The sequence below is a fragment of the Rhipicephalus microplus genome, chromosome 5 (assembly GCF_043290135.1).
Source record: "Rhipicephalus microplus isolate Deutch F79 chromosome 5, USDA_Rmic, whole genome shotgun sequence".
In the NCBI taxonomy this organism is placed as follows: Eukaryota; Metazoa; Arthropoda; class Arachnida; order Ixodida; family Ixodidae; genus Rhipicephalus; species Rhipicephalus microplus.
In genome coordinates this window covers 135,956,843-135,982,578 of record NC_134704.1, presented here as the reverse complement: position 1 = coordinate 135,982,578, position 25,736 = coordinate 135,956,843, and the positions used below count along the sequence as shown (strand labels likewise).

Sequence of the window (25,736 nt, the reverse complement as noted above, 5' to 3'; positions counted from 1 at the left end):
AATAGTCATATATAACGCCTCGAATTTCATTAAAGTTCGCAACGCAACAGAAAAAGCGATTATGAAGGCGCTAAGTAAACGTTCTATTCAGCTTATTTTTCATTATTTTTGGTAAACTTCTTGAAACCCACTCTATCTATATATATAGCCACAAAAATGGTCATAGTAGACAGAGTGTTTGGTGAAAGAGATACATTATCGAAAAATTGCTGGCTGACTTGTGGCAATCCTCTGTATACCGAACACGGGCAGCGATAGCAATGTTACTTACTTATTGCAAACGCACATAATACCTCAGACTTGCGCCCTTCGACCGTTTGTTCACCTGTTCGTGTCCTAGAACGGTATCAGCTGTGGCCTCTTCTTTCGTACTATCTCATCAATCACGGTGTTGCACAGCGGTGGCGTGCGTTCAATAGTCCATCTACCTGTTCATGATCATAAGGCAGCTGTCGTAACGTCGGTGCAGCCAAGCAGAAATAATTCGTGGGACGTTAAACCAAATACACAAAAATTCATAAACAAACAGTCTATCGTTTACTTGAAACTACACTTTGTAAATCTTTTTAAAAGGAAAATGAAGGACACCTTGTAAAGTTTGAAGTGCCTTTGGCAAAAACATGTGCCCAGTGCACTAGAGGTGTCCTCCTGCACACAAAAAAACACCACATAGTTAGTCGAATAGCCGGATGCTTTCTCTGAACACACTCGGGAATTTACAGTTGTCCATGAATATTTTTTTATTTGTTCTCGACATGCAGGTCTCCCTTCCTTGGATACATGCTTATGAGCATATTTTGATATATCGTCATTAAAACACCGACTCTGTGGTAGGGCTTGTGAAGAATCAATACGCCGATAATTATTGCACATGACAATTGAGAAGCCGTTAACATGACTTGAGAATAAAAATGTTGAAAATTGTTAGAAAACTGGGATACAGCTATAAAATCATATTAGGAATATTTTGTTTTTCAAAAGCCCCTGAAAAATTCTGAGGACACACTAACAAGCCTCGCGAGTCCTCTCTCTCTGTCACGCTAAATTACCTTTTATCACTTTTCAGGCCCAGAAAGTTGGAATAATCAACGAGTACCACAACTTTATCGCCACTACATTGGTAAGCGTGATCCTTTCTACTTAATAGCGGAGCTGCTTAAGGAAGCTGTACAAAAATTATGTGCAAATGAAACGCATAGTGCTACCATCACGAACCTGTATACGTAATGCCAACGTTTCTGGAAGTTTTCGTAGCACTAAATATGTAGGAGAGCGGCCGACATCATTTAGGTAAGATATATGTGACGGAAGGTATAAGGGATCCTAGACCTCCTTAGAATTTTTAAGTAAAGTATTGTTATTTTTAATACCACTGTCAGTCTGTTTCTGAGCTACACGCATTAGAGGCGTAAAACATTTTTTTTGACAAGGCACTCTATGCGGCCACCACGTGTTGATAGATTAGACAGTTTTAATTTACCGGCCCCAGGTGGTCGAAATTTCCGGAGCCCTCCACTGCGGCGTCTCTCATAATCATATGGTGATTTTGGGACGCTAAACACCACATATCAATCAGTTTTAGTTTACCGCGAACAGCGCCTAAGGAACAGAAGCGCGCGGCGCGTTGGGTACGTAACGGCTGAGGCTGTCGCGCACAGCGTTTCTTCACCGTATGCGACAACAGAAACGTGGAGTGCACTTCTGCGTTAATAGCGTTTATTCGAGTGCTGCTCTGTGCCATCTATAGGCGAATAAATGAACTGCAGTAGACGATGGACGCGTTTTTTTTTTTCGCGGCATTCATGCCGCCAACGGTCGCAGCCGCAGAGGTCTCGCGACACGGCTGCCGGTAAGGTACCCAACGGCCCTAGCTGGCGCAACGTCAGCGTCGACATTTGGCGTGCGCATCTCTTGTGCGCGCAAGCACACGCATCTCCCTTTGGTTCAGCGCATGCGCAGTTTTGCTGTGTCTCGCTTATTGCGTGCGCAAGGCTGTTCGGCACGCTAAAATAAAACTCTGTAATATCGGGAGGCAATGAAATGGAATAGAAAAACTTTATCGTAAAATAGTATTCTTTCAGAATCGGCCTCCCGGTTTTACTAATATTGGAGATTGGTTTCGATGTGTTCTCGAGTTCTGGCGCATAATTTTGTGCAAAAATGACTCTCATACGAAGTATCTGACATGATTTGTTTCAAATGGTAGTGTGCGGTATACTTGCAACCAGCAGAGGCCAAGCCTGCAGCTTTAGAACTGAAGAAATTGCTACCTCCTAACAACCCAATAGTTAAGAAACTCACGTGACGTGATGTCGGGTTCGATTCTACGCATCTGCCAGGAATTATTACAATTGTTCACGCGGCTCGTATCTTGGGATGAAGACGCTATAGTGTCTTTGACGGCACTAGACGCTGAGGAATAGTATGGTTTTCAGGGACAGCAATTTCCCTCCGGGCAAGCTGAAATTTAGCGTCGGCTTGAATGTGATGATTGCGATGAGGCGCAGTTTTTTCTACATTGTCTGCGCGTTCCACTTCAGGAGAGAGCAATCGCGCTGCCGGTGTTAATATAAAACAGCAAGGCTCAGCTCGTCACGTGTGCCTGAATAATTGAATGTGTTCGGTTGAAGAGCAGAAAGTTGTCTTCTACGCATGTGGCATCAACATGGTATATAGACACTGCATAAACATCTTATTTTAATACAAAGTTCACCCGTGTGAACTCGAACATCAAGAAAGTGCAGGGGTACGTCATTACACATACTTAATTTGAAGAGTGCAGTCACCTATCAGTTTTCAAAGCACTTGAAGCACTGGTCTGACATTCTGGTACACGAGTGGTACGTCGGTGCCAAACAAGATAGCTTCGATTCCGGCTATCACCCTAATTCTATTCATTCACGAGGGCATCTCGAGGCTCGAGGGCTGGTGCCACGTGGGCTTTACGCTACGGCGCACACATTATTTGCGATTTATGCATAACATGAAGTTGCATGATTCAAAACAAGCATGATTCTGAATTTAGACGAATAAAAAATGTGACAGTAGTATATTTTGTTGTTATAGCAGGAAAGTGTTTATGCCGTTGTCCACCAGCGCTCCGCTGACGTACTTCCCTAGCGGAAGTGACGTTAAAAATATATATTAGAAGATTGCAAAGAAAAAAAAACTAGTTGAAAAGCATCTGTTAAAAGGAATCTAACCAACAACCCCCAAATTCTCAGCGCTTGGTGCCAACCAGTACATCACAGAGCGCATGCTGCGTGGAATGTTAACGGAGAGCCATTTATGCATACCATACACAGCACGTTTCCGTTATAAGTGCCGAGATGGCGCGATGGATTCGCATTGGATGTGCTATGAAGGTCATTGTCTTCACAAAGCACCCCCTTCATAGAGCGTGCTCGCTCCTGCGCACATGCTTATCAGACTCGTAATCTGGGAGAGGACGAAAGTCACTTCGAACGCTGCCACGGCCACGTGTGCAAAAGGAGCATGTTTCTGACACGCAACGCAAAACTATTAGTGAAAATTGTTCACGGTCATCTTTTGTACACCTGTGCGCTTGGTTCGTGCATATATATTTCTGTTTAGAGAGTGCGCTTTAAACGTTAAACTGTGACAGTTGTTAGCCCGCACTCGTCCTGTGTATGCTAACTTCGTGCTTGCTTTCTGCTTGCGATGTGCGCAGCAAGTTTCGAACTGCTTGGCGTTCTTGACGTGAGTTTGCAATTTGTTGCTGCTGCTGAAACAAAGCGCAATAAACGCTCAACTACCTCTGTAAAAACACGTTTCACTTTTGTGTTATACCGATTCTTATATAGGGGCATCAAACACGTTGCTTTATGTATGTGGAATATTTTACGGTCATTCATAGAACGCGTGGTAAACGGTGTATTTAATCTTCGGGAATTATTCTATTTCTGCTTATCTTCAGAAAATTAAAAGTCAGCATGGTAATTGTTCTATAATACGCCAAAAACACAAGAAATATAAACATACGACATGATGCAGCTATTATGCATAACCCACAAGATCAAATACCGAGCATTATTAGGGGCAGAACGCATATTTCTCACTGCCAAAAAATGAAGTGAAGTTTATTATTTCATATTTGCAAATTGTTTCAGCGCGTGAACAAAGGAAAAAAGACAGGGTAGAGAGAAAGAGCGCTGACTTCCAACTAACATTATTTCACAGAGTGGCTAGAATATATACTGCTAAAAAGGATGATAACAGTGCATGAAGGTTCAATGCAAGCCTAATCTACACATTAGTAACAAACACGTGTGACGGGTCCTCTATTGCCTCAAAGCCCAGCCAGGTAATCACATTCAGCCTGTGATAAAGCAATCAATGATGTGCTTACAGATTTATCTCCTAGCAAGTGTATTTTTTCGGCTTTGATTATTTCTCGGGTAAGCTGGTCCCTGTGCCTTGCCAATATTGAGCACTGATCAAAGAGAGGGGTGCACCCTCAATCTCGGCAATGAATGCCAATACGCCCTTGTACCACATTGTGCACATTGTTTCGGTGTTCTCAAAGGCAGTCATTTATGCACCTGCCGGTTTGCCCGACATAGATGCACCCACACGTCAGTGGAATCAAGTATACGACTCCCACTGCGCATGGGACGAAGCGTGTCCTGTGCGCAACAGAGTCTACCCTGTCCTGTTTCCTTCGTTCGCGTGCTGAAACATCTTGCAAATATGACTACGCACCAACTAGCCCGAGCTTCCACTCTTGTGAGTTTATTATTTGCTTTCGCACATTGAAAAAACCACCGCTAAAGGTTGGAGTGCCTGACCAAGGCCTCGGCTTCCTTGTGCAGCCTTACGTAAATCAATGAAAACACATAATTGCAGAATTAACTGCATTTGTCAGTAAAACACAATGGTGCTGTTAAGCATGCAGCGTAGAGAAGATACAAAGCAGTATAAAAACGCAAAATGGTTCAAGATACAAACCCATAGAAAGCACAAATCATACTAAAGTAAGTATTTATCTGTTTGCCTTTTTGACGATTTAAACGTAATGTCAAAATCAACAGTAATTAACATTCCATTTTTCACAGTTACAAGACAATTTGTAATTTGTATTTGGTTTACCATAGTTTGTGAGTGTCTTAGAGACCTAGTACACTTTGTTTTGAAAGTGGTATGAATCTTTAGCCAAAGTGAAGTTTCGTGTGTGTAGTTTATTGCTCTTAATATACTGCAACAGTTGAAAGAGGTAGAATTGGTTGGCTTTCAGCAAATCACTAATACGGAACAATGCCACCGTTGAAAAATCTTTAGGTCTGCTGTGGTACCCATGAATGCACAGCAAAGCTCTCTTTTATAAGGCAGAAACCAACATGTTTTTTTTTACTTTGAGTGTCGTTTGTTCACAGTGCTTTCTTTAAAAAAACAAAAAAAAACTGCTGGTTCGATTTCACAATGTCTGTCGATATGAATGGAGATAGCTTGCAGGCCATATCAAAACTCACTTGGCGAACACGCCCTGCTGCCCGACTTTGCACTACATGGGCTGGTCACAGAAAACCTTCTGCGATGGAAGCAGCAGAACAGAAGTTCCTGTGACATGTCTCTAGAAGCTTGATAAATATTTTTCGGAATACTCCGAGTAAAAAAAACTACAACCGCTAAATCATGCGAGCTTTAAAGACAGAAAATCTAATCGATTCTAATGTTTCATGGAAGTATTTGTGTGGTTTTGTCAGGCATGAATAGTTTTCGCACGGGTGCAAGAGGCATGCTCAGAAACTCTCGTTAAATCCTGTTATCCACTGAACAGGATTAACTCTGCCTTTTATGTTCTAGACCACACATGGACAGGGCACGTATTCGGGGTTATTCTTCTTGTAGTGCTCCTTACGTCGAGAGGCACAACACGGCTTTTTACTGACCGGTGGCACTTTTTCTGCAACCTAACGAGCCTGGCTTGTCACAGCATATTCCAGCTTAGCTACAAGGTGTACTTTTTATGGGGCTTTTTTTAAAGAACTTTGTTTAGATCTATTCATGAAGGCCGTACATGTTCGCGATATCACAACTGCCTATGTGGCACGGGGGTGACTACTCCACGTGCGGGAACGTTGTCAAACAGCGTCAAAGCAGGTGGGTGGAGCTGCGCATTTGGTCTGGTTGCAATGGTGATTCTCGGTGACGTCATAGCTAGGCGAGGTTTTCGATCCAGAAGCGTGATTTTACAGCTAGCTTAAACAGCATCGTTGTTAAAGAAAAACGTGTAGACATTTGGTTAGAATGTTCACACTGACTTAAATACTCTTTATTTGACGAACCAACGCATTGGACTACCGCTCGAAATCACTATAGTGTATCAAAGCGCCGAGCAATAATACCGGGACAAAAACGATTGTGACCGTAAAAGCTATCTTAGTCGCTGGCCCTTCTGAATATTCTATTTTACATAGATGGCATACGCATGGAAGCTAAAGCGGCACCTCTAGCCACTGCGTGCATGGAACACAGTGGAAAGTTGAAGATACATACAGATGGATCCGGCCCGGAAGAGCATCAGCCTATGCGTCCTTCACACCAGATTTCGAGAAAAAAATGGAAATTATCGCGTAAACCTTCCTCAACATCAGAATAGGCTCTTTTTTAAGCAGTTAAATTTGCCTGTAATGGGTGCGGTAGATGGCACTGGGTAATATGTAAACTTATCATACTTGTTCTTACCATAATTTAGTATGCATAGTTACCTTTATTAAAGAGCAAAATAGCCCACTTCATTGTATACACTGTAGAATAAACTTCACCACATGGTCACAACGCGGCAGGTAAATGGATCTACTGCCACATTGGAATAAAGAACAAAGAGTAGGCTGAGAGACTCCCCCAAGAAGATTGGGCACGGTGGCACTCACGGAATGCGGTCAGCTAACAATCCGCTTGTCTTCATCCTACAGCTCATCCTCGGACTGCTGCTTCATGCCGGTCCGGGTTCCGAGCCACCAGGACTACCCAGAACAACACGTGGCGTCAACGTCACTATCAACACTCGAGATTCCTTACTGATTCAGTCATGGGATCCCGTGCTGCAACGTTCATCGTCTACCTGCGCGGACACTGTGCGCATTTGCTGTGCGCATAGACCAAGCTCAGCGCCACCACTAGACCCAGCTATAAAGGACCACCTCAAGCACGGCCGGGCCATTGGGCACGGTGGCACTCACGGAATGCGGTCAGCTAACAATCCGCTTGTCTTCATCCTACAGCTCATCCTCGGACTGCTGCTTCATGCCGGTCCGGGTTCCGAGCCACCAGGACTACCCAGAACAACACGTGGCGTCAACGTCACTATCAACACTCGAGATTCCTTACTGATTCAGTCATGGGATCCCGTGCTGCAACGTTCATCGTCTACCTGCGCGGACACTGTGCGCATTTGCTGTGCGCATAGACCAAGCTCAGCGCCACCACTAGACCCAGCTATAAAGGACCACCTCAAGCACGGCCGGGCCATTGGGCACGGTGGCACTCACGGAATGCGGTCAGCTAACAATCCGCTTGTCTTCATCCTACAGGTGAGGAAGCGTTATGGAAAATGCATTAGCTCAAACAACCCTTTCTTGCTTGTGCTGCCGTGCCCACGGCTATATGCTGTTGCAATTGAGCATGCGGCGTCTATACTTAAACTCTTATTGCTTGGCGGCGACATCGAGACGAACCCTGGTCCTGATATCAGCCAACAATTAAAAGAAATAGCTGCGGATATAAAAGAGATTAAGGAAAGTCGTCTGGCTAAAATTGACAAGAAATTAGACTTACTGACAAGCCTAGAAGAAAGAGTCAACTGTTGTCAAGAACAAATCGCGAATCTGAATGTTCTCATAAAATCCATGCAAGAAAAAATTGACGATCTCGAGAATCGTAGCAGGCGAAATAACCTGATAATTTACGGCTTACCAGAGGCAGAAGGCGAGACGCCCCCGATACTTGAAGGTACAGTAAACAAAAACATAATTGAAGGCACTCTTGAACTAAAACCAATAGCAATCGAGCGCATACACCGGATAGGTAGAGCAGCGCCAAACAAGGTTAGACCTGTAATTATTAAACTACTAGATTCTAGAGACAAACCTTCAATACTAAAGAGGGGATATAAACTTAAAGATACCGGCCTATCGATTGCTGAAGACTTTTCTAAACATGTACGCGATATCCGAAGGAAACTATGGAACAGTGCGAAAGCTAACCGACAAAATAATGAGAAAGTTTCTCTTGTTTTTGATAAGTTATATATAAATAATCGCGCATATGTTTGGAACAATGAGAAGGATGACAAGGTACCGCTTAATAAAAAAACCGTAGGAGAAGCCTCGGCTACTACAAGTTCAGCAACGGCGGTGAACGTACCTAGTCATCAAACAAAAAAGGGAGCTGTTACTCGTCGTGCTGCAAAATCGGTGAACTAGCACTCCTCACGGTGAATGCACGAAGCGTCATCAATAAGCCTGAATTGCTTGAAAATCTGATCATTGATCATGAGCCCCACTTGGCAGCAATTACAGAAACCTGGCTGACGCCTGACGTCTTTGATCACGAGTTTGCACCACCTAACTATTCTGTGATCCGAAAAGACCGCCCCACACGTGGTGGTGGAGTGGCGTTATTAATAAAAAAGGGACTTTCATTTGTTGCTCTTCCGGATGTACAAAGCGCAGAAGCCATTTTTTGCAAACTGCTCTGTGACGGCGCGAGTATATTCATAGGTTGTGTTTATCGGAGCCCAAATTCTGGTGATGCTTCTATCAGTGCCATTCACGATTACATGCAACGTCACACCTTTGGTTCGCGCGTTGTTCTCATGGGTGATTTTAATCTGCCAGATATTAACTGGAATAGTATGTGCTACTCATCATCGGCTTCGGATACATTGTTTGACCTTATGCTTACCTTTAATCTCCATCAGGTCGTTTCACGTCCAACCCGCTCACAGGGAATTTCACAGAACATACTTGATCTAATATTTTTCAGTAATCATTTCGACATAAACCGCATTAAAACTGACGTAGTCCATGGTATATCTGACCACGACGTACCAGTGTGCTTCGTACCCCTCGACGGCACCATAACCACTCATTCTTCTGTATCTGTAGTAACAGACTTCGAAAACGCCGATGATGATAGCGTGCTGACGCATCTCGCTCATGAATTCCAGCATTTTTCAGAAACCGGTTCCCATGCTTCAATAGATGTAGATTCTCTTTGGCTCCACTTCAAATCAGTTGTACTTTACTGTATCGCGCACTACATACCCACAAAAACAAAGCGTCCTCCAAAAAATAATCCATGGATCACGCGGGAGGTAATTCAAGCAAAGCGACGCTTGAAAAGGTTACGCAGGGCAATAAAAACGAAAGGAGGGGGAGAATCCGAAATTCAGAAACTATCGGAAGCTATCGCGGAATTCAAACTTAAAGCTAAACGTGCTAAGCAGCACTATTTTGACGTAGTATTGCCTAACTTCCTTGTTGATAATCCCCAAAGGTTCTGGAATCACTTTCGTACCAATAAAACCGTTACACCACATCTTCTTCCCGAAGAAAAAAAAACTAAGGCCAACGCATATAATAATTTTTTTCAGTCAGTGTTCACCGTGGATGATAATATCATTCCCGCGATTAAAACAAAACAATACACGGAAATCGATAAACTGGACATTACGGACGCAGGGATTCTCAACCTTTTGCTTAAACTTGACCCCAAGAAAGGTAGCGGTCCCGACGATATACCAAATACATTCCTCAAAAGATATGCAGAGTGGTGCAGTAGATACCTAGGCCTAATTTTCCGGAAATCACTCAGTACTTCACAGCTACCTCAAGAATGGAAAATAGCCAAGATAAAACCAATCCACAAAGGAGGAGACGCAGATTCACCTTCAAATTTCAGGCCCATTTCTCTAACTAGTACATCATGTAAACTTCTCGAACACATAATCTTAAAGCACATGACAGTATTCCTAGAGCGCATTAATTTTTTTTCCCCCAACCAACATGGTTTTCGCAGTGGCTTATCCACAGTTACTCAGCTCACAGAACTAGTACACAACCTCGCTGCTACAATTAATAACCGTGGTCAAACTGACATGATTTTACTTGACTTATCTAAGGCTTTCGACTGTGTGTGTCATAGCAAATTAATCGCCAAAGTTGAAGATGTTTTTGGTATAGGAGAACTTTCTGGCTGGGTAAAATGCTTCTTAAATAACCGCTCGCAATTTGTAATTTACGAACATACGTTATCTAACACAGTCGCAGTTACATCCGGAGTCCCACAAGGGTCTGTCCTCGGACCATTGCTCTTCTTGCTCTATATTAACGATATCGCAGCTAACATCAAATGCAATATAAAGCTATTCGCAGATGACTGTGTCATTTACAAAGAAATTAGTCATTACAGTGATCATAATGAGCTGAATGATTCTCTAGCTGATATAGCTAATTGGTGCTCTAGTTGGCAGATGACACTCAACGTACAAAAGTCTGCGATCATGACTGTGACCAGGAAAGCACTACCATCCACCTTCACATACGTAATTAATAGCACCCCCCTTAATAGGGTTGATGAACATAAATATCTAGGCGTCACAATAACATCGGATCTCAAGTGGGACAAGCATATAAGTAAAATAATCTCAAAGGCGCTACGGAAGCTATTTTTCTTAAAAAGAAGCCTAGCACACGCAACAACGGCAACGAAGCTGCTAGCCTACACATCATTTGTAAGGCCTGTTCTAGAATACGCTAACACAGTCTGGTTTCCGCATACAGTGACTAACATAAAAAAACTTGAATCAATACAAAGAAAAGCGGTGAGGTTCATTCATAATAAATATAAACGCACAGACTCGCCCACGCATCTTTTAATGAAATCCGGTTTGCAAAAGCTATCCACAAGAGCGAAACACGCTCGCCTAAAATTCTTATTTCAGTTACTGAAAAATAACTATCGAATAGATATTTCTAAGTATATTTCGTTTTCCCAGGCTCGACCTACACGTAATAAGCATGCGCACACATTGACAGAATATGCATGTAAAAATGACACGTTTAAGTATTCTTTTTTTCCGCTCGCAATATCAGAATGGAATCAACTTGACGCTACTATCACCAACATCGAATCACTATCGGAATTTATGGCACAAATAGAAAAAAATGTGTTTGCGTAAGAGGACCTATGTATGCAAAGTCACCAACATAGATTTCTTCATTTCATCTTCTAGAAACTTTCCCATTTACGTCAACTTATTGCTCAATGCCAGAAATGTAATCTTATTTACCCTAGTCTTATTCCAGCCCTCACCGACACCTGTACTATTATTATTTTCTTTGGTCACTTTTTGCGAAGCCTCATGTTCCTTCTTTTTGCTTTTTTGTCATTTCCCTTGAACCTAGCATGTGTTAGGCGTTTTTGTGTAAATTCCACTGAGTATGCTGTTCCTTAACCAGCATTTTGTTTGCCTTACTGTATGCTGTATATATCGTGCTTCTTGTTGTTTTTTTTTTTTTTTTTTTTTTTTGTAACCCACATATGCTGTAATTACGCTACAAATGTTAGTGTATGTTTTAACTCACTTGTTTTGCTTTGATTTTTTTTTTTTCCCCCTCTATTTTTATTGCCTGTACTGAAAATCATTGTACTGCCCAACTGCCACGCTCTCGAATGAGAGTAGCAGTATTGAAAATAAATAAAATAAATAAATAAATAAATAAAAATGGAAGTACACATCCCGTATGCAATGGCTGGGTGTCCGTAATATTATAGCATGAAGAGGTAAAAATGTTCTATAGAGAGGTGGTTGCATATACTAAATCAAAACAACGGTTACAGCATGAAGTAGATTCACAAAGAAAGTTATTGAAAGTGGCACTTCCTACACGGCACATAGAGACGTTAGCTCGCAAGGTTCAAATGGAAGCAGCGTAGAAAAACAAGATTCCTAAACGTGATGCACTCCTGCAGGACCATGACCTAAAAGGCATCTTCAGCAAACGGTGAACACCTTCCCAAAAGACTTCGAGTGTACTGTAGACTACATATGGCTTTCTAGTCAGCTGCTGTCCATCATCATGATCATTAGACTGACTATGCCAACTCCAGAAGAAAGGTCCCTCCCATGTTACGCCAGTCAGCCCGGTCCTGTGTTGGCTGCTGTCAATTTATACCCGCAAACTTCCTAATCTCATATGCCAACCTAACTTTCTGTCTCATTCTCACCTGTTTGCCTTCACTGGAAATCCAGTCAGTTCCTCTAATGACCAGCGGTTATCCTTCCTACGCGCTACATGCCCATATTCATTTCTTCTTGATTTTAACAATCATATTTTTAACCCAGATTTGTTCCCTCACCCACGCTTCTCTCTTCTTATCGTTTACGGTTACACCTATCATCTTCCTTTCCATTGCTCGCAGGGTCGCCCTGAATTTCAGCTGAATCCTCTTTGTGAACCTCCACGTTTGTCTCCTGTGCGTATTAACGGCAAGATGCAGCTGTTATATAATTTCCTATTACCGAGATGTGGCAGCCTACCTGTCACGATTCAAGATTTCTCGCTGAATATACACCCCACCTACTGTTATTCTTCTAGTTACTTTGACCTCGTGGTTCAGCTCCGTGGTTACCACCTGTCCTAGGTTGTAACTCGTGACCGGTAGCTAGGTAGCTATACGTAGTTCTATACTAAATGATGATTTATTCCGTAGACTCTGGGCAAAATATGAGCAGAAATGTATGCGTGGAAACGTCCTATTCGTAAATGAGCTCATGCAAACTAACTCTTCGTTTCGCTGTTAATATTTAATACTTTTTGCAGTATACTTCTTTTTGTATTAGCATCTTTCATTTTGTGGCTACAACTTGTTTTTTTTTTTGCAGCAGAACTTATATAGCTGATTTGCTGTAAAGCTCCACCTCTCCACGGAGCGAAACAATGTTCAGGGTTAGGTCTTTAACACTTCAGTGTGACGAGCAACAGGAAATCTAGAGAATAGGTATCGCCACTTGCGGGATGATAACCAGTGCAAGTATATAGAAAAATTGAAGCAGGCGATGGAAAATTTGTAATCGCATCTGAATGCGAATCAATAACTGTAGATAATAAAATGAAGCCCGCATGCGTGTTTCAGTAAGATAACTCGTGAATGACACCTTCCAATCGTTTAGTAGCCTTGTTTTAACCACTCGAAAGGTATCGGATCATTATATATATATATATATATATATATATATATATATATATATATATATATATATATATATATATATACGTGTGTGTGTGTGTGTGTGTGTTAAAGTCAACGAAAGAAGGAAACTGCTATATTTCAGGCAGCTTTACACTTACCCCCATTCCCGGAGTAAAGCATGCGACCTTAGATAATAGAACCGTAAGATAGAAATAAATACAGCGCAAGTACCAAGGGTTTTCAGAATGTGCCACACAATTACATCCGCTCTATAATACAGCTGCATTGCTATTCGTAACCAAACCTCAGGCTTCCAATCAACCTGTTTCAAGTGGCTGGTGAATAACGCGTTATGGGGATGGAAGTAATAAACACTTTAATAAATCTCCGAGGATGCACACATGTTCAATCAATTTCAAAGACTACGTTGGGTTGGTGCCTACGACCTCGACAACACATCCAGCCAAACGAGAACGGAAGAGCGCGTAAGCATCCCAGAAGCTTGGAGATACGCCCTCCACATGCACCCTCTTCCGGCCGATTTGGCACGTGTTGACCAAAATTGCAAGCACCAAGCTTGGGAAGAGACACTGGGTCACCATTAGGGGTTCAAACACGGCATATTTTACGTGGACGCCTTAGGCACTCGCCAAGGAGGGTGGTTCACAGCTGCAATTGGCCAACGAAATGCCGCGGTGAATGGCATCACATTCGTTGCCCACGAATGATCATGACGCGTGCGGGGGAAGTCACCATCATGCTAGATGCCGGGAACCAGATTCCATGCGTCATAATTACCGACTCGAAAAGGGCCTACAGAAATAACTGAACTCCGGGTAAGGCTACGTGCCTTAACTGGCGTATCGCATATTATACAAAACCGCGAAAGGTTGGGGCTTCCATCGAAGTCCATTGGAGCTCGAGTTCCATATGAGATCTTCAAGGTCCAACGAGCTCGAGCCCATCTGATCCTCGTAGGACCAGATGGGCTCGAGCTTATGCAAATGGACCTCGAAGGCAATTAAATGGCAAACGCTGTTAACTACGCTCTGAACAACGAGTTTAGATCCTTCTAAAATGGATCCCAAATTTTGTTCATCATTAACATTTTGAAAAATACGGTATTTATTGTTCACCCACGTAATTTATTTTTAATCTTGTAAGAGCTTTACGAAGGCAGAGGAACACTTACTGCTCCACCTTTACACCAAAGCACTGCTGTACCTTGTAGTCTTAAAATACTTTGCTCTTGCATATACAGGAAACTGTCCGCATTGTGTGGAGAGGTCTTTAGCCATCTTCTATATGATGAGGGCATGCCAGTCAACCCCTCGGCCTCACCCTTAAACTGAACTCTTCCCGGGAGGTGTGGGAAACGGCCCTGCTCAAGTGGCCCGACCTGACGAGCCAGGAGATCTTGGTCAACCAATCCCAATTCGTGTTGGTTGTAAATGGACATCTGTAAATAGAAGCACACCTAGTGGTTGTGAGAGTTTGCCCGGGCCGGACTATCTAACCACTACTAGCTGTATATACATGCAATAACTTTTTCTACGTGAAATGGGATCTGTTGGCAAAAGAACAACCGTCACATCATACAGGCTAATGCGTCGTTCCATCCAGCAAACGGTCGCGGTGAAAAAAGAGAGATCGTTTTTCTCAAGTTAACGTTTGGATTGAGTGAATTTCTTACGGTATGTGTTCCTGCAGTCTCACACAATGACACGACGTACACATGAAAGCCCTTTTTCATGTCATGTGGAAATGGGAAGTTGAATTACACCGCTTGAGTTCCATGAGACTCTCAACAAATCACACAACGTGTTGTGCATTACGGACTACTTTGAGCAAGCTGAATTCACGTGCCTCTGTCTTGACATGGCGAATGGTAGAAGCCTAAACAGCTAACTTATTTCCACAGACTATAACACAAAGAAAAAAACTCATTTGCACAGAATAAAACACAAAGGAAATGCAGATATCAACTTCCTTATGTGACATCCTCTGTATTCGGAGTGGAGTTGTAAGCCAATAGCAGCCATCCCCTTAAGAAGAGTAACGATTCCCAGGGACGCGCACACTGTCGGACAGGCACCTTGAGAGACGCCCAATACGTAAGCCAACCAACCAGCCGTGCTCAGTCAACCAACCGCTTACATAGCAACAGCCCGCTCTGTCTAAGCACTACCAGCTCCAACGCTCGTTACATGCTACGACTTATTCGCTGATAGAGCCTCTCGGTTTCGGAGCCAGAAGCCGAACGCATCAGGTGAACATTCAAGGCTCACTCTTGAGCTGTCACCAACCTGGATGCATATCAACTCCACCCGGTGCGTTTGCATGCTGGAACCCTTAATTACAATGTGGATCTTGGTCCAACCATACACCTCCCATATCCGTACCCAGTCTGACAATCTACGCTACTTTGACTGAGAAAAACAATGACAACGACTCTGGTCGTAGGTTTGGTGGTCCTAGGCACTTTGTACTTTTATGCACTCATCCTGGGCCATCGTTCGCACTCTAGATGCACAAAGCAGAAAAAGCCTCATAGTCTTTCCCATAGGGGGAAGTTCGGTCATTCCCCCGTTCGGCTGTGTTTGGTGCTTCACGGCAGTATACTAGTTTCACTTAACAGGTGGAGTTAAGAATACATTGTTCACCCTGTGTAGTGAAAAAAAATCACTGCATATCCACGAAGTGAATAATGATGAGTGGGCGAAGCTCCGGGGGATTATTAACCATGGATTCCCCGTACATTGCCGGAGATGCCGTTTCACGGCAGCTGCGCGAGCCCTCGCCGCCTCTGAATCAGCTTGCCGACGTTTCCGCGCCGCTTTAGCTTCGCGAGCCCTAAGCTCCGGGTCGGCTTGCCAGCGCTGCCATTTCGCTGCAGCTTCGTGAGCCCGAAAGTGTGGATACGTCTGGCGCGCTGCCATGCCGCAGCCTCTCTGCGAGCCCGAAACTCTGGACTGCGTTGCCGTGCAGCCGCGCTGCGCACTCTATGACCGCCGCTCTCGAAAGAGGGAGAGAGAGAGCCACACTCCTAGTAATCTCCTTTCAAACCGCAGCACGTGCCAAAAGTGAGTGCTGGCACTGCCCCGCCCTCTACCGGACGCTTCCAGTACTAGTGTGTGAGGCTGGCAGACAGGGGACATAGCTCTACCCTAAGGAGCTTCGCCAATAATTCGGCACGACACACACACATGTGTGTAGCGGCTGGTGACGTAGCACTATTCGGAGTCGGGTTGTGTGTCATTTGACACACTAGCGGAGTGGACTGATTGATTGATTTGTGGGGTTTAACGTCCCAAAATCACCATATGATTATGAGAGACGCCGTAGTGGAGGGCTCCGGAAATTTTGACCACCTGGGGTTCTTTAACGTGCACCCAAATCTGAGCACACGGGCCTCGACATATCCGCCTCCATCGGAATTGCAGCCGCCGCAGCCGGGATTTGAACCCACGACCTGCGGGTCAGCAGCCGAGTACCTTAGCCACTAGACCACAGCGGTGGGGCCACTAACGGAGTGGAGTAGCTGGTCAAATGTGCCATGTCTCTACGGAAACACACTTTAAATTGACGGTCCTTGCCACCGTATCCGTTCGAAGAAAACATTGAAAGGGGTGTAAATTATGCATGTGAACATTTGAAATGTCTCTCCTGTTTTGATGGTGAAAAAAATAATTGTAAATTTTTATTCGTCGGTGTCTGCTCCTTTCTTTCTACACCTTAAGTTTCTGACTTTATCAAAGACCGATGACTCCTGTAACATCCCCGCATCTAATAATGTTGTCAATTTGCAGAAGCATAAAAACTTTTATCGCTGTGCATTGTTTCAGACTTTTATACGCATCTACGTATCGTCTATATTGATACGGGTTGCAGAAGCTTTCTGTTCACTTCTTTTAAAAAGTATCAAAATAAAGCGGGAGGTAAGGAGAGTTTGCGCCGTTTCGCATGTATTAGCATTGAGTTCTGCGGGATAAATTGGCATGAAGTCAGGCTATTGGAGCGCAAAATACATATAAAGTTGATGAGAAAAAATACTTACTCGAGCCTTAATAGTGTTTTGCGTTGCATCCGTCAGAATAACAACGTAAGTAAGAAAATGACTGAGGTGGTCTTGAAGGAGACCCTCCAGAACTTGATTTGGAAGTAACTACGCATTTTTTGGGAAATTCTCATCAAAAACTAAATCAACTGGCATCGAGCATAGGGTTTGGGGAGTTAAATTCTGCAGGGAAACGTGAATATTTGATAACAGAGACTCGACGAAAATCACTTGGGGTCTTTGATAACGACACCACGGGCGCTTAAAGAAAGAAAGTAGAGATTTGATGAAAACTTTCTATGAATGGGAGAGGGGCACATCGTAGAGTGTTAAAAACGTTTTCACGGTAAACTGTCGAAATCTCGCATCAAGTGGAATTATTCGAGCTTCCAAATAAAGCACGCTCTTCGCAACACGCCTAGGAAGCCCGAAACACAACCGCATAGCTTGCCTTTCTAGCAATTTAACAGGTCCTAATTTCCGGAAAACAGCACTTCCGGAAAACAGAACGCAACCAAACTACAGAATTGGGCGTACATAAAGTCTGTATGTCATAAGTAACGTATTCCTGCACATTCCAGAATTTTTATTGCCAAACCGGCGTAGCAATCCTAAGGCGCTTTCTGCTTTACGGGTGTTTGATTCCATTTGTTGCTGCCAATTTAACTTGTCCAGGTAAACAATGCCTAGATATTTTAGAGCCGTTACTTGTGGAATCAGATCATTTCTATAATGCAGTGAAATAAATGTGGGAACAGACAGAAGAAATACAAGCAGGGCACATTTGCTAACAATAGGCGAAAAAGACAGCCCAGTAAGCCATACCTCAAGCTCATTCAAGTACGACTGCAAGACTTGATACAAAGTATCTCAATATAAAACCTCGCTTTTTTCTTTTATTTTTTGTTTTCCTCTTCTGTTTCACTCCCTGGACACGGGCACTGATTGCCCCAGCGCAAGATACAATAACCTGATAAGAATGAAAGAAAGAAAAAGCAAGAGAAAAAAACACCAGACCCTTAAGTGTGGCAGCTTGGGCTAGTTGGTATGGAATGACGATAGTTATAGCGCGAAAACAAAACGACGACACAGAGACAAGACGGACACGAAGGACACAAGCGCCAACTTCTAACTGGGTTTATTGCGCAGAGCACGAAAATATATAGAGGAGACAGTAACCATGTGACAAAAAACCATATGGCACAAAGAACAGAACATCAGTAAGAGAAAAACAAAAAACAAAAGCACAAAAAAAGGCAAAGAAAAATCTATAAGGAAGCGAAACAGAGAAGTAAAGATAATATAACTACTTGCGCGCACCGGAACCTTCGAGGAACCTTAGGGCCAAACAACGAAACGTTCCTTTCCTCAGTAAGGAAGCCTTCATTTTTGTGAGGCCGCCTTATGTCACTCTGAAAGCTTCCTCACTGAGGAGCCCTCGGTGAAGGCTTCCTTGGCGCTTCCTCAGCTTAAGGTTGCTTTGGGGCTACCTTTGTGCGCCCTTAGGTCCGCTCCTTGCCCTGAACGAGCGCTTCGCCTCACAGCTAGCCCACGTGATGTTTTCGTTTTCGAGTCAACCCTCCCACCCCACGCCTGCGGGGAGACGCGAGCGGCGAGCGTGCGTGCACTGCACCACGGAGGAAGGAAAGAAAACCTTTTTCCTTCCTCCGTGGGGCATTGCAGTGTTGCTAGAATGCACCACGTTTTGCGCTCAACTACGGTGGCTTTTCACATTCAGTAATCGTAGTTTGAAGAAAGCGTACACGCGTCTCTATATTAACACTTCAATTTGGAAGTGATGTGGTGACCCATCTTTTTTTTACAGAATAAACGCTTGTGAGCAAAGCTTATATTCAATAATCTCGAACGCAGGAGCGCGGCAACCATTCCTCCCGCGAGGACGGGTTAAGGGAGCTTTGAGAGTACGCTTGCTTCCTCCGTCGGTACTTGGTTGTAAGGAAGCCTCACGTAAGGAGAGGACGCGGTCAAAAGAAAGGTACGTTTCGTTGTTTGGGCCTTAGTTCCTTCTCGGACAGGGACACGGAGGGCTTGCTAATGCAAGGCACCTGTTCGCACGCCATCTGCGCGGCCTCAACAATGACTCAGGTGCACTCATCGTTGTGCTTGTACAGCGTCGATGTGTCCTTGAAAAGGGGCACACAATTGCACACAGTGCAGTGCTGATCAAGAAAACTATCTCTCCCGTTTCTAACATTGTTAGCGTGTTCTCTCAGCCGATCGTTCAGACACCTTCGGGTCGTTCCGACATAACAAGCACCGCATGAAAGGGGTGTCCTATAGACAACTTCCCGGGAGCATGCCACATACCTGTTTCTATGTTGAACTCTGCATTATATTCATGACTGAGTTTTCAGGGGGTTTGTAGATTTGGTGAGGCTGATTTTTTGAACGGTGCCGAGAACAGGAAACGAACTCCAACTCGATTTCCGATTTTCTTGAGCCTGTGTGATATCTGGTGTTTGTGTGGAATCACGACTATCCTTTCACGCTCTGTATCCGTGTTGCTCGATTTCTGTCGCTGCCTCTGCTCTGCCTTATTAGTCCACAGGATAGTCTCAGCAACGGAAGCGATAAACGCCTCGGGGAAACCCGAAACCTTAAGCCGGAAAACTTGAGCTTTGAAGCTCGCAGAGATATTGTGGGCGCACGACCACAATATAAGGCATTCTCAAGACAGGTTCGTGCTATGCCTCGCTTAACTAACTTGCTGTGAGCAGAACAAAAAGGAAGTAGAAGTGTCTGCACACCTGGTTCATAACACCAACAGATGTGCTGTGAGCTAAAAAACAGTCTTAAATCCAAAAAGCGTTACTTGTCATTCTCGGGCATTTAATGTGTCGACACAAGAGGCTTTAAACAATCTTCAAACACACCTATCGTTTGAGTCGCAATCGAGTGAAACTTAGAAGAATTACAATTTAGAACAACCCAGAGACCATCCACGTATCTGAATACTTTGACGACATGCGAGCCTGCTAACTTTTTCTGTAGTTTTTTGCCCATTTTCGCCAATAGAATATCAATGAGTAGAGGTGCTCTGCATAAGCAGATGGAAACACCCTTTTTCTGCAGATAAGTGCAATCGTTCCATTGAACGAAAGTAGAGGTAAGGTACAGCAAAATCATGTCACGAAAATCTCGCGCACTGATGCCAGTTTTTAATTGAAAGTTCAATTCCCCGAAGATTTCTATGTTATCCCTTATACATTCTAATACCTCTTCGTGAGGCAGAGAGTAGTATAGGTCCTTTATGTCAATTGAAAAACCGAAAAGATTAGATTGATTTGACTGAAAAATTCGGTCAGAGCCTGCAAGGTTTTGATAAAAAAATAGGTCATCAATCTTTAGACACTTCAGATGGGTGTGAATAAACAAGCCAAGTTGCTTTTGCCACGTACTGCTTTCTGTCACAATGACACGGAAGGGCATGTCAACCTTATTTGTTTTGGCAGAAAAAGAAGCATGCTGAGGATATTTTTGTCACTTTTGCTAATATGCTGTGCCAACTGTTTCAACTCTAGTCTATGACACATTTCTTTGGTTTGCGTTTTTACTCTTTCTAGACGAATGTCGGTACAACAATTGAAAACAGAACCGATAGCTGCGACCACCTTTTCTTGGTACAAGCAATGAGGAAGAGCGGCAAAACCACCCTCGTTATCTGAAGGCACGACACAAAGTTCATTGTCTCTCAAAAACTTGGTCGTCTTCCACACCGGAAGGCTGTTGCTGGTAGGCTTACCCCGTAGGAGCACGTCGACGCCTTCTGAGATGCACTTGTCCGAATTCTCTGGTGAAACGCGGCCAGCAACAGAGCGCACCATTGAAAGAAGCTCGGGTGCCGACCTCTCTCGGACGACGGCGAACTTCAGACCTAGGGCGAGGGTGTTGTGGACGTAGTCAGGGAGGACGACGTCACTGCATGAGTGGACCACACCTGATTGCCGGGGCTTGGTTGGGCGCTGCGCACGAAGGCTAGTGAGCTCACGTGTCCACAAGCTGTTTGCAGTGTATTCGATTCGGTCGCAGTACTCTTGCCCTTTTCCCTCCCTATTGCAAAAACAGCGTGATGCCAGTACGTTTTTTGTTTGCACTGGTACATGCTGGAGACGCTGGCACACGCTTGTAATCACTGGCCCATCGCTGGGCGCACCAGAAAAAAGCTGTGTCACACTGGTAGGGGCGCTGGCTCAACCGCTGTGATGCTGGTGCGCACTGCGGAGCGCTGGAAGCGCTGCAATTTTCACTGCAAAGCGCTGGTGAATACTGGAACGCGCACTGTTTCTACCAACGCAGCTGCAGCCTGCATGTTATTGTAGCGTGTGCCGTGGTTTGTTTCGGTGTCGTTGAATATAAAACGCTTGATTCAATGACAGGGAGAAATGCTACGCTAACAGATACCCAGCTTACGTAATTTTTTAAACAGATACCGAGCATACGTAAGTGGTCTTATCCAGTGCCCGGCCCAGCGAGCATAAAGCCTACCATGCCAGCCGCGTTCGTATATATGTTACCGGCGCGTTTTGCTTCGTGTACACACGAATTTAAAGTGTGAGAATAACTGTAAATTACAGTTTAGACATTCATGAACTTAAATCAACAATTTTGTCTTTTGTCGATGTTTGCACAAGGAGCGCTAACGATCGAACGTCGCACTTTCAGCTACGCAGGCTGTCACTGAAAGCTGCCGGCCGCACTTAGCCGGTACTTCTCCGACTGATATGTACAACACGCAATTTTCAGGTGGTAATTTAGTACGTCTTCGTGAACTGACTCCCTGGCATACGTTTTAGTGGATTGCATTGGTATTTCTATGGGTGTTTTTTTAATTATCGGTATTGATATTTATACACAACAGCCGGCACAGCCTGGCTGCAAGAAAGAAAAAGACGACGTTGGTGGCTGGTTGTTGATGAACTGTCGCCATCATGTTCGCCGAGCACTGTGCATCGTATTTAATTTATTAAATAAGTTACCCGTAAGATTATTGGTGGAGGTGGACGACTCCCGTACCTCGATGGAGACGCGCAGCGGTCGCAACACCAGGGACTCTTCGGCTACTTCAACTGCCAGTGCCTCATCCCCACCGGTCTCTCGATCCGAGTCGACAACGTACGTCACCCTGCCACCCCTGCGGGATCCTGGAACTTTCTCCGCTGACCGTACCATCGACGTTGACTCCTGGCTGCACCGGTACGAGCTAGTCAGTGCTACCAACCGCTGGGATCGCACGCTCATGCTCGCCATTGCTGTGTTCTACCTCGACGGCACGCCGCGGACATGATTCGAAACCAACGAAGCCGAAATCACAAGCTGGGATCTTTTCAAATCGAAGATCTGTGATCTTTCCGGCGATTCACCTGGTCGTCAGCTCGCTGCCAAGAAGACTCTCGCCACTGGCGCCCAGACGTCTACTGAATCATACGTCTCATACATTCTTGACGTCTTGACGCTTTGTAGCAAGGTCGACCAGCGCATGTCAGAAGAAGAAAAAGTTAATCACGTCCTCAAAGAGATTGCTGACGATGCCTTTAACCTACTGGTTTTGAATAATGTCACAAGCATCGACACATTCCTGACAGAATGCCACCGTCTAGAACAGGCTAAAGCCCGCCGCGTCACCCACGGCATCACGCGCCTGCCGAACACAGCTGCTACTTCCTCTTGTGATGACGCCGTCCGCCCAGTTTCCTGACGTGACAACTTCACCCGCATCATTCGTCGTGAGGTCGAGGCAGGCAAACCAGTAGCTACTTCATTTCCAACGCCTGACCCTTCACCGACCTCTATTTCACTGATACAAGCCGTCGTTCGTCAAGAATTATTGAACGTCGGCCTACACCCCATTCAACCAGTCTACTCTGCCGAGCCTTTTTATCGTCGTCCCTCCGCTCCTCAAGTTGGTTCCAACTCCTCTCGACAGCGAAATTTGTCCGAGTGGCGTACAGTGGACGACAAGCCCATATGCTTCAACTGCCGACGTGCCGGTCATATTGCTCACCACTGCCGCAATCACTGGGCTCCGCCGGCATACTATGGGCCTCCTACACAGGACACTTCTGTCCACCAGTCGTCATCGACATTTGATTTTGATTCCCCTATGCCGACCACATCCTCTGATTCTACCGCCCCTCTGACGAGACCTCGCTACGCCCGCTCACCATCCCCTGCTCGCCGTCAATCTCGTTCGCCCCAATAACACCGTCCTGCCTCTCCGACCTATTCGCAGTGCCCCCGACCGGAAAACTAGGCAGTGCAGCTTCTGTAGGTGAAGCTGCATTGACGACGACCTCTGCAGGAAATCCTAGTGTACCATTACCGACCCCCCGGAATCTGTTGAACGTTACTTTAGACAATGTACCTGTGCGCGCGTTGATCGATACCAGCGCGCATGTGTCCATAATGAGTGCTGCTCTTCGTCACCGTGTAAAGAAAGTTATCACACCCGCCTTGAACCGAGCCGTTCGTGTCGCCGACGGGAGAACTGCCGCGATTATTGGCATGTGCTCTGCCCGTGTGACTATCGCCGATAGAAGCACTGCTGTTCCTTTCACCATTATAGAAAATTGACCTCATGAAGTAATTCTAGGCATGGATTTTCTAACCGCTCACTTGGCCCTAATAGATTGTTAAGCCGGCTGTCTTGACCTTGAAATGCCTCTACTTTATGATCTGACCCACCCACCACAAAGTCGCCCTTGCTGCATTTATTTCGCACGCCTTCCGCCTATTTTCGTCACTCATATCGACCTCTTCTCTACACCACCTGTCCCTGACGGTGACTACATGGTGGCCTCAATTCATGCCGTGATGCTTACGCATGGCGTCCTGTTCCGCACACCATTTTGACAATCGTTGAAAACCGTACATGCCTTCCTATTGTCAATTTTGCCCTCACTGCCCAAATTCCTCCACAAGGTATTCTCCCTGGCCGAAATTACTGCTCTACATGGCCATACGGTTGAACCATTCAGAGTGGATGATTGCTGCAGCTCAGACCATGAACCAACTCTATCACGTTCATCGAGCGTCGACGTTGACCACATGGTACCATGCAACCTCGCTCCTGACCAAGCGGAAGCCCTTCGTCACGTCCTGGAGCCCTATAGTGACATTTTAGGCTTCGCCAGCACGGCTTTAAGCCGAACGAGTGTTGATACTCATCGGATCGATACTGGTGACGCGAGCCTCATTCACCGACGTCCATACCGTGTTTCCGCGTCCGAGCGCACAACCATACAACAGGAAGTCGAAAAGATGCTTGCAAAAGACATAATCAAGCCCTCTTGTAGCCTCTGGGCTTCTCCTGTCATCCTGATGAGAAAAAAGAATGGGACATGGCGCTTTTTAGTAGAATATAGACATCTAACAAAACTACGAAGAAAGATGTTTACCCGTTGCCTAGAATCAACGATGCCTTAGACTGGCTTTACGGTGCTACGTATTTTCCCACTATCGACCTTCGATCTGGCTATTGGCAGACCGCTGTGGACGAGATGGACCGTGAGAAGACCGCATTTGTCACTCCTGAAGGGCTTTATCACTTCAAAGTTATGCCCTTTGGTCTCTGTAATGCGCCGGCCACATTCGAAAGAATGATGGACTCATTGCTCCAAGGGTTTAAATGGTCAACCTGCTGATGTTATTTAGACGACGTTTTCGTTTTCTCGCCCACATTCGACTCCCAGCTCAAGCGTTTATCGGCGATTCTTGAAGTTTTTCGTCGAGCCGGACTTCAATTGAACTAATCGAAATGCCACTTTGCACGTCGTCAAATAACCGTACTTGGCCACGTCCTCGATGCCGCAGGAGCCCGCTCGGATCTCGAGAAAATTCTCACCATCACGGACTTTCCTGTTCCGAAGTCAACAAAGGACGTTCGCAGTTTGTGGGCTTGTACTCCTACTTTCGACGGTTTGTTAAGGACTTCGCCATCATTGCACGCCCACTCACAAACCTCCTGAAGAAGGACACCCCGTTTTTCTGGGGCGCTGATCAAGCCTCATGTTTTTCCCAGGTCACGGCGCTCCTTACAACACCGCCAATTTTAGCTCATTTCGATCAATCAGCTCCAACCGAGGTTCGAACTGACGCTAGTGGGCATGGCATCGGGGCAATGCTATTGCAACATCAACGCGGACATGACCGTGTTATAGCATATGCAAGCCGACTGCTACCTACAGCCGAGCGCAACTATTCAATCACGGAGCGTGAGTGTCTCGCTCTTGTGTGGGCAGTCGCCAAGTTTCGCCCATACTTATACGGGCGTCCATTCCGGGTAGTCACTGACCACCACGCACTCTGCTGGCTGGCCTCACTCAAGGATCCCACAGGACGCCTCGCTCGTTGGTCCCTACGATTACAAGAATACACGTTCACCGTAACGTACAAAACATGGCGGTCACCTCAAGATGCGGATTGTTTATCACGCTGCCCTGTG

General features: G+C 45.1%; 1 protein-coding gene across 1 annotated transcript in view; it reads left to right on the top strand.

Annotated features, from left to right (window-relative positions):
• Positions 1-25,736, top strand: part of LOC119173706 (glutamate receptor ionotropic, kainate 3-like) — a 142,811-nt gene that overhangs the window by 82,501 nt on the left and 34,574 nt on the right. Inside the window, exon 5 of the mRNA XM_075894622.1 lies at positions 1,067-1,120. Coding sequence (XP_075750737.1) covers positions 1,067-1,120 — 54 coding nt within the window. The remainder of the gene's footprint in view (positions 1-1,066; positions 1,121-25,736) is intronic.